Source organism: Pinus tabuliformis, chromosome 5_1 (genome assembly GCF_031772625.1).
Source record: "Pinus tabuliformis cultivar Carrire ecotype Pingquan chromosome 5_1, CPIR1, whole genome shotgun sequence".
In the NCBI taxonomy this organism is placed as follows: Eukaryota; Viridiplantae; Streptophyta; class Pinopsida; order Pinales; family Pinaceae; genus Pinus; species Pinus tabuliformis.
In genome coordinates, this window is record NC_142305.1 from 789324686 (window position 1) to 789333984 (window position 9299).

Here is a 9299-nt window from a genome sequence, read left to right on the forward strand (position 1 = left end):
TAATGGTTAAAATTTATTTTCTTTTAAATTTTTAAAATTGCAAATTTTTAAGAGTTTTAAAATAAAATTTAAATTTAAAAAATAATAATTTATAAGTAAAATTCTATTTAATTAACCTACACTTTTATTTATTTGTTTAATAAATTTAAAACAAAATTTTATTTTATGGGTAAGTTAAATGACTCCTAAATTATTATACACTCTTTAACAAGGAAAACTTTAAGGATGGAAGTTTATCTTAAAGTTTAGAAACTTTGGCAAATGTTACAAGTCCCCAATATGTAAATTGTAAAATTTTGAATAATATTTTTGTAATTTTTTTAGGTTTCTAATTTTTTTATATTATTATATATAAATTTTTGGTATTTTTAGGGTAAAATAATTGTATATTATAAAATTTGGGCCAATCAATTTTTGAAAAAATGAAAATGGACAAATCTTTTTTTATTAAAAAAACATGGAAAACTAACCCACTTGCCAATATTAACCCCTAAAATTTTCCTAACCCTTTAATATTCCTATAATAACAAAAATAATAAACTTAATCCACAATATTATCATGTCTTAATATCATAAATAGTTAATTAAGTACTTTAAAATATGAGATAAAACCACATTCCAAAATTATAAAGTTCCCACACGTTCATTGAAAATAAGTAAAGATGAGATGTTATCCAAATCACTGTCCCACTTAGTAATAATCGAAAGTCCAAAATTGAACAATAAAAAATCCAATCCAAGAATCCACCTCTACACGGTATTCGTACAAACCACAGACTCATGGATTGAGGCATGGGATAACAAGTCACATGAGATACATACCAGACTGCCACTTTACTCACCATCATCTCTGGGCCCACTCTCAACTGACAAAGCGCGTCCAAAAGCGCGTAGCGTAGAGAAAGATTTGAAAAAAAAAGAATATTCATTTTTCCATGGCATGATTTATTCAAAGGACCAGACGACACACCCCATTACAACGGAAAAACCATACAATTTGTTTGCCCCCTCGGAGTTTTACACCCACCACCTATATATATGATACATTGCATTCCTGGAGCTTAGATGAAGGAAGGTACAGATCGATCGATCAAGTCGTGCCTTGTTCTGTTTTGAGAAGGAATAAGGTCGGCAGGAGAACGTAAGATCGATCTTGACCTGCGGCAACCCAGTCAGAGTACCCTCTTAGTTTCTCTGGTGGTTTATCTGTTTGCATTACGTGAAAATGATGGACAAGCTTACAGAGGAACAGATCTCTGAGTTCAAGGAGGCTTTCAGCTTGTTTGACAAGGATGGAGACGGTTAGTATCCACAAATCCACTTCAATTATTTGTTTTTTTCTACATTTTTTTTGGATCTCTGCTTCTTCTGAAAGGTTCGGAAGAGAGGCACTGTATTTAGCTGATTTGTGTTGTGAAATTATGTGTTAGTATACATAGATCTATTGGCCAAATTGCTTCGCTTCATGGCCAATTTGCTTAGATCGGTTGAAAACAATGGGTTTTTATTTTTATTTCCCGTTTGATTGGATCTGAGGATTATCCATATATGTTCTGCAGTTATGGTAGATGGATTTTAGGTAATGGACACTGACTAGTTCCCTGGAGTTCATTCATTTCGTTGTAGTATCATCAGTCCCTTAAAGTGAATAGGGGATGTGGTATTAGATATGGTTCGTATACTTGGTTCTCTTATTGCTTGATTTGAGTTTCATGAATCATTATCCATCGATTGCTGAACATTTTGACCTGTGTACGTAGCTGAAGTTATCATTTCTGAGCATTTCCGAAGTTACCTATAGGGTTAAATTAACCCTCTTTTGTACTGGAGAGGGTACGAAATTCCGTTATGAGATCTGTCACAATTAGGCTACTGGTTAAGAAATTTGTCCAAGTCACTCAAGACTTGCACTTGGTCTCATCCACATGGCAGTTTGCATTAGCATGGTCAGTATCTCAAACAATACCTCAGAAGCAGTGTAGTGACTAGTCACCTTAACATGAGCATACTTTGGTCAACGGTATTATCACTGGGAACAAGTTTTTAAAGTTTTATGGGTTTTGAACCTAGGTCATCACTGCTGCAGCTAGACCACAGCTTTATGGGCTTTTCCTTATTTAATATTATTCTTTGGCACTTTGGTGGTTTTATTTTGGGTGTAATTTATAGTATTCAACAGCCATGGAGCTCATTAGCAATTAATTGTCAGAACACATGGCACTGATTATAAGAACAACATGAATTTCCTTTGCCTTTTCTTCAGTTTCTTGTTCCTCTGTTTGCTTTCCCTTTACCTTTAGATCTGTTGGTCACTTCCATGCACTCAAAGATAGTGGTAATAATTGTCGGTGTCACTGTGCATCTGTTTCTTCTTCTGGTCATGTTGGTTTCTGTGGCTTCTATCAAAGATTAATAGAATATGGGTGTTTTCATTTCAAAGAGTTTGGTTCTGCTTTACAGATGCTGAGATAGGGGTTTAATCTTTTGTCTATTTTTATGCATCATCCTTATTTAGGTGTACTTATGTGGTGAGTTATTTTCAGCTAGTTAATAACAAGTTGAAGATCTACTTTAGCTCAGTCTCCAAATTCGTTTTGAAGAACATATTCCCTTTCCCTTTCTCATCCTTTCGTTGTGTTTGGATTAGAAAGGAAGTGGAATTAGCTGAAGGTACTTGTATGCCTCGTTATCTAGTAGGTAGACATTGCGTGTCTCCGAAAGGTGGAATGATAAACCTACTGTGTAGTGTGGACATGTTTCATTTTCAGTTGACTACATGCCAAACCAGTTTTACTACTTTCAATTAAAACTGTCAAACCAATCTCCTTCAGTAGATTGCGCTGAAAGAAAGGAATTGTTTGCAACTTTGAATTTCAGATCTAAACAAGCAAGGAAGTAGAAAAGTTAACTTCAGGTTAGTCCAAGATGCATATTAGATAAATATATGACTATGTTAGTAATTTATCAATAATTACTGTTAGTGAACTGAAATTGGTCATAAGGATTTAATTCTGGTATCTTGAGTGTGCTTACTTTTGACAAAATATGATCATCTTTATGTCTGTCGAGGATGGGCAGGAATAGCCAGGCCTGTCAATGCCCCATGACCTGCTACAGGCACTATTACAGTCCCAAATTGAACCTTTATGGGCTTTCATCAAACACTTTGGGACTAGATAGAAATATAGAAATGCCATTTCAGAGCTTGCAAGAATAATTTTCAAAACAGTAAGATTTCCTAAGTGCACCGGTCTTAAAAAGTTCCTGCGTGTTCAGAAAGATAAATAAGTGCAATATATGCTGTCTGATGACGTTATGGGGTATATAGTGCCATTTAAGATAGCCTCACGGCACCTTTTGATTATTTGAGTAGTTTCTCTGATTTAGAATTCTTTCTTTGCAACATTCTAACTAAAATTGAAATTAATGTTCAATCTGGTATGTACTCTGTTTTGAAAATTTAGAATGTTAATGATTTTTCCCCGCAACTTAACCACAGCTTTCAGCTATTTGTCTTGGAATTGAAGATTTCCTCAAGTGTATATTCATATTAAACTAAAGCATGTTGTGTAATTACCTAAGAGATCTATCATGTTTTGAATTTTAAAAGGTCGTGCATTTTGTGCCTTCATTAAAGCTTCTCATGCTTGTGGTGAAGTGTCCTACTGGAAAATTAAGAGCTAGCAAAGCTTACGAATATCCCTACAGATTTCTGTAGATGTTTGTATGGTCAGTATATAAGTTGTTACTTCTAATGTTGTTTGCTGAAGCTTTTAAATGTCTCATTGAGCATTCTTGTTTTTAAGCTATAAGTTTACATCATTTTATGATACCTAGATCTTCGTTGAGAGTTTATTCATTTTTGAGGTAAGAGTCAGGAGAGTTTACCCCTATGCCAGTATTGTGACAATGCAATAGCAGGCTTTGGCAAACATGGTATATAAGCAATTCTCATAATTTTCTTTATTTTTAATGATATTGGTTCTTTGTGTCTTGTTAATCCCTTCACAGAATTTGTGAAAGGTTGGTTTTGGTGATTTGGAAATTTCTGTCTTGTTTTACTTTACTTTCTCTATATATGGGATATGTAAAGAAAAAATCCCTGGGTTGGGAAGAAATATACCAAGTTGTTCTCATTAGTTGAAGGATGTTTTCAAATTATCTAACTTTAGGCCTCATTGATGGCCGGTTACTGGAAATCTTGAAGGATATGGGTTTTATTGATTTGTAGGTAATGCCTGATTTCATATTTAAATGATCTGTGAATACAGGATGTATCACAACAAAGGAGCTTGGGACAGTAATGCGTTCTTTGGGTCAAAACCCAACTGAAGCAGAGCTGCAAGATATGATAAATGAGGTTGACGCAGATGGTAATGGTACCATTGACTTTGCTGAGTTCCTAAATCTCATGGCACGGAAAGTGAAGGACACTGATTCTGAAGAAGAGCTGAAGGAAGCATTCCGGGTTTTCGACAAGGACCAGAATGGTTTCATATCTGCTGCCGAGCTACGCCACGTCATGACAAATTTAGGGGAAAAACTCACTGATGAAGAAGTTGATGAGATGATTCGGGAGGCCGATGTGGATGGTGATGGACAAATTAACTATGAGGAATTTGTCAAAGTAATGATGGCCAAGTGATTTCCATCTTTAAGATCAACACGTTTTCTGTTTTTCATTTATCCAGAAAGTTGGTGTTGCGCAGTCACTAGAATCTGGTTAGTGTGTCTTGTAGGCAGGATCCTTTTAGGACCTTAGCGGTCAGCTTTGGATGAAAATTTGGGTACACCTTGCTATATGGAATCGTATAGGAAAGTTTGCTATCTGGTTATATAACACTTTGATTGTCCTGGGTGATATATTTGTTAGACAGAAGTTGATTGTCTTGTAAAAGACTGCTCAGCTAATGTATATCTTCTCGTGAAACTAAAGGGAAAGTATTTCACTTTCTGTTTTTTGCAAGTAATTTTGAAAAAGTCTCCTCTGTATTCTTACATACTTTGATCAGTATGATTGTTTGATTTGAGCAAAATCTCATCCAGTTCATGTATTTGCTTGCACTTATGATTGATTGTGCGTTCTTGCCACTAAATATGTACAAGCATTAACATGCTTTCCCTTCTTTCCATTTAAACAAAACACAGACAGAAGTGTTTTCTCTCCCAGTGCACTATCCTCCCAGTGCACTATCAGGAGATATCAGGACATGGCTGGATTATTACCGGAACTGCTTAGGGAGTTTAGTTTAATTTTTAAAATAGATATTCAGACAACCAAGTGTAGCTGTCATTTGATAATGACGGTTTTCCATATCTTCTAGATGCATGGTTCAAATGCTAACATAGTCTTTATTTTCTTGGTAGTCACTAGGATTTGAGAATGTTTCCAGAATCATCTGAGATCCCAAATCCTGGAAACCTACAGCCATCACCCAAGGGTGGGACATCATTTACAGTTTTAGTTTGGAGGGCTGTGAGTATACTCGGCCTGGGTTGTATTGCAGTTAGGCTACCCTAACCAGCTACTTTTGTTAGGCAGTTAGGCTACCCTTTTTGGGGTGAAGCAGCCACTGCTGTTAGATTTGAACCGTAGTGGAAGCAAAGACAACATTCCACTTTCACCAACCTAGTTAATCTCTCGTGGTTTTCAATGCTTTCCATATGTACAAAACATGTGCAAAATTTTTTCCATTTCCTTGGCACAACATTTGTTTTTCTTAAATGTCAATAGAAAAATGCATGGATACATAATCAAGACCGTTGATGTGTCAAGCTTTTAGCTTTTACTGCACATGAAATTGTCTGGTGATAACTGCTGTTGTAATGAATTTGTTGCTACTGTGAAATACTATAGAGGAAGGAAAAGCTTATGCTTATTCTAGAGACAAAAAAGGAAAAGATATAAATTATTCCTGTATATATATATACAGGAGGTATGTGAGCTATTTTTTTTTTTGTGAAATGACAGCTACTGTTTGCTGAGCAAAAACATAACTTCACCTCAGAAGCTCATTATTTGTTCGTGCTCTAGCCATGGCGTCCACGAACAATTGTTACGTGATAACAAGGGAACACTAACCTATTCCGCAGAAAACTCTCTGTGATGTCTCTTTTCTTTGAAATGTAGCTTGAAACTCTTTAGGTCACACCTCCCGGACATTGGTTTGGCCGTTGACATGCTCCTTTGACTTTAGAGATGGAAGGTTGCATGCTCTCTTTGCTTTAGTTTTAGGTCCCGGACTAATTGTGCTATTTATTATACTAGAGCTTCTTCTCATCTATGGGTTGCTCCTTTCAATTTAGAGAAGGAAAACTCAAGGTTGCATGCTATCTCTGCTTCAGTTTTAGGGCCCCAGAGCGATTGTGCTATTTATCATATCAGAGGTTCATCTTATCTATATGGGCACACACACATGGACAGATAAACATCCTGGGACATGCAAATAGATATGGGGATTGATACAATGTTCACACTTGCATGTTTTATCTCATATTTCCTTACCGCACAAATTGAGTATTAAAGTGTATATATCACTGGGCAAGGCTGCAATATTAGTCTACCCATCCCTACATAGTCATGTCCCAATCTCTAGAAATATTCCAATCTAAAACCAGATGCTATTATCCAGCAAGTGGCCTTCATACTAATAAGCTTGATATATTTTAATTATATGAATTGAAAATTCATGGAAAACTGTTTAATCATATGAATTGAAAATTCACAGAAATCTGCTTATTTAGAACTATGCTTGGTTAAATATTTTGCATGGATCTGTTAATGTTTGTCAATTGTGTTGTTATATTACATAAAATACATCCCTCTGAACTCCACATCTACAACTGTCGAAAGTTTCATATCTCTTTAAGATACAAGTTTTTCTGATTGTGAAAAGACTAGAGAAAAGATTCGTAGGAAGAGCGAATTGATCATTCAATGGTACTTGATTGGTTTAGAATTTAGATAGATCTACAAATGGTTTATATTTATATATATATATATATATATATATGAGATATTTATAATTTTTTTTTAATGATATTACATGAATTTTTGTTTTTAAATATTTTTTTGTCATCTAAATGTTCTGGTTTATATATATACGAGAAATATTTATAATTTTTTTTAATGATATTGTATAAATTTTTGTTTTTAAATATTTTTTTTTCATCCAAATGTTATGGATGATAACAGATAAGGGAAAATTGTGCAATAGTGCACAAATGAATTTAGCAATAAGGTGGGCTAGAGAGCCTAGATGTACTCCTCAAGTATTTGGGGTGTCTACATATTCATTTGTGAAATTAAGTGATGCTCTTCAAACTTGGGAACATTGATGAGGTCTATGTGCAAGCATAATACTTTGAGAACATAGGCCATAAGAAAGGACAACCAAGTGGTTCTAAACAAAAAGAATACCAAGAAGCTTCCAAGGAGGGGAAGAAGTTGGAAGGAAAGGATAAGATGTCTGCCATTGCACATCAACATAAGGATTTAAAAAACCACTACAACCATCACTATGTTAATGGCCACAAAGATAAATTTTGGAAACTACATCCATAGTTGGATCCAAATAAATGTAAGAAGGATGCCAAGAAGAAGAACATGCTAGGTAAGGATTGAGGAAACTAGGTAGAGAGTAGCTTGAATTAGGATGAGAAGATTGTATACACCTTAATGCAAAAGGAGGTGGATATAAGTAGCATTCATTAGAAGGAAGAGAAGGAGACGAAAAATCTCTTCCATATTAAGATCTATTTCAAAATTTCCAAAGTAGATGCTCTATTTGATTCTTGCTCACAAACCAATTTCATGGTAAATGATCTAGTTAGCAACCTTGGGTTGGAGGTTCATGATCACGTAAGGCCATATCCCTTGGGATGGGTGAAAAAAGATGCAAAGGTTAGAGTCACTAAAAAATGTAATATCAAGTTTGTTATAGGTGTAGATTTTATTGATGAAGTGGAGTTGAATGTAGTACCCCTTGATGTGTGTGGTGCAATGTTTGGAATCCTTTACATGTATCTAAGGGATTTAATCCTTATGTGGAGAGAAAACTAGTACTGCTTGATCAATGACATGAATTTTGTTATGATCCTTGCGTCTAAATAATGATAATAAACCAATAATTACAATCCCATTCGAGGGGAAAACCTCCTTATACAATAAATACAATGATTAAGACAATATTTTATGATCTTAAGGCTAAGCCTCAATATCTATCTATATATATATATATATATATATATATATATATATATGGGAGACAAAGGATACAATTATAATAAAATGGGACCATGAGGGGTTCTAGTCTACATAATAATATAACAATAGAAATGTAATCATTCAATATCTAGGGCTTAATAAGGGGTTTTTGGGCTAACATGGGGCTTATATATGGCTTAACATTCCCCTCCCCTTCAAATAGGTGTTGTACTCAACACTTGACTATATGTGGGTGTTTCTTCATGAAACACATCTTCCCATGTCGCTTCTTCCACTGATAGGTTCTTCCATTTGATGAGGTGCATAGTAATTGCTTGATTTCTTAGTTGGTTAGTCCTTATTTCCGGAACTGTTTTTGGTTTAGTATTATTTTCTCTTCTTCATTAATATTTGGTAGAAGAGTTTGGATTGAGATCTTATCATCGATGACCTTTAAGCAAGGTACATGGAAGATTGGATGTACACGTGAAGACGGAGGTAGCTCCAATTTGTAGGCTATACTTCCAATCCTTTGCAACACCTTATAGGGGCCATAATACCTTGGAGCTAATTTGTTGTCCTTTTCTTGCTACTTGAGGTACATGTGTTTATATTGTTGTAGTCTGACAAATGTGCAATCCCCCACTTCAAATTTCCTTTCACTATGATGTTGATCTACTTGTTTCATCCTATTTTGTGCCATAACCAAGTTGTCCTTGAATAGTTTGAGAACCTCTTGTTTGTGTTGGATGTGGTTCTCTACTGCTTGAGCCTTTATAGTCCCTTTCAAGCGTGATGTGATGTATGGAGGATGATATCTATAAAGTTCCATAAATGGTGACATTTTTGATGAAGTATGTGGAAGGATGTGGATCGTGGATATTAGGCCACTGTTCCCAATTATTGTAACCATTGGACCCCTAATAGAACATCAACACCATCTATTTGGATTCCAATCATGGGACTAACCAATAAACATTCCCCCATATTTAGCTTAATCTTATTGCACTTCCTTGAATAATTTATGGTACCTCCATTTGCAATTATCACATGAAATTTTGGTGCTGGATATACAAAGAAATTAAGAAGTTTT

At 34.9% G+C, this 9299-nt stretch overlaps 1 protein-coding gene across 1 annotated transcript; it reads left to right on the forward strand.

The window, feature by feature from the left end:
• Window positions 1-968: 968 nt before the first annotated feature.
• LOC149167298 (calmodulin-like) lies at window positions 969-5000 on the forward strand. The gene is made up of 2 exons (XM_089432947.1): window positions 969-1301; window positions 4272-5000. Exons 1-2 carry the CDS (start codon window positions 1226-1228, stop codon window positions 4643-4645), a joined length of 450 nt encoding a protein of 149 aa, XP_089289073.1. The 5' UTR covers window positions 969-1225; the 3' UTR covers window positions 4646-5000.
• The last annotated feature ends 4299 nt before the right edge of the window (window positions 5001-9299 follow it).

What these genes read in the sequence shown, in the direction of transcription:
- LOC149167298 (XM_089432947.1), top strand. Translation starts at nt 1,226, where the DNA reads ATGATGGACAAGCTTACAGAGGAACAGATCTCTGAGTTCAAGGAGGCT. An exon ending in GTTTGACAAGGATGGAGACG is followed by an intron (nt 1,302 to 4,271) that starts GTTAGTATCCAC and finishes CTGTGAATACAG; the next exon opens with GATGTATCACAACAAAGGAG.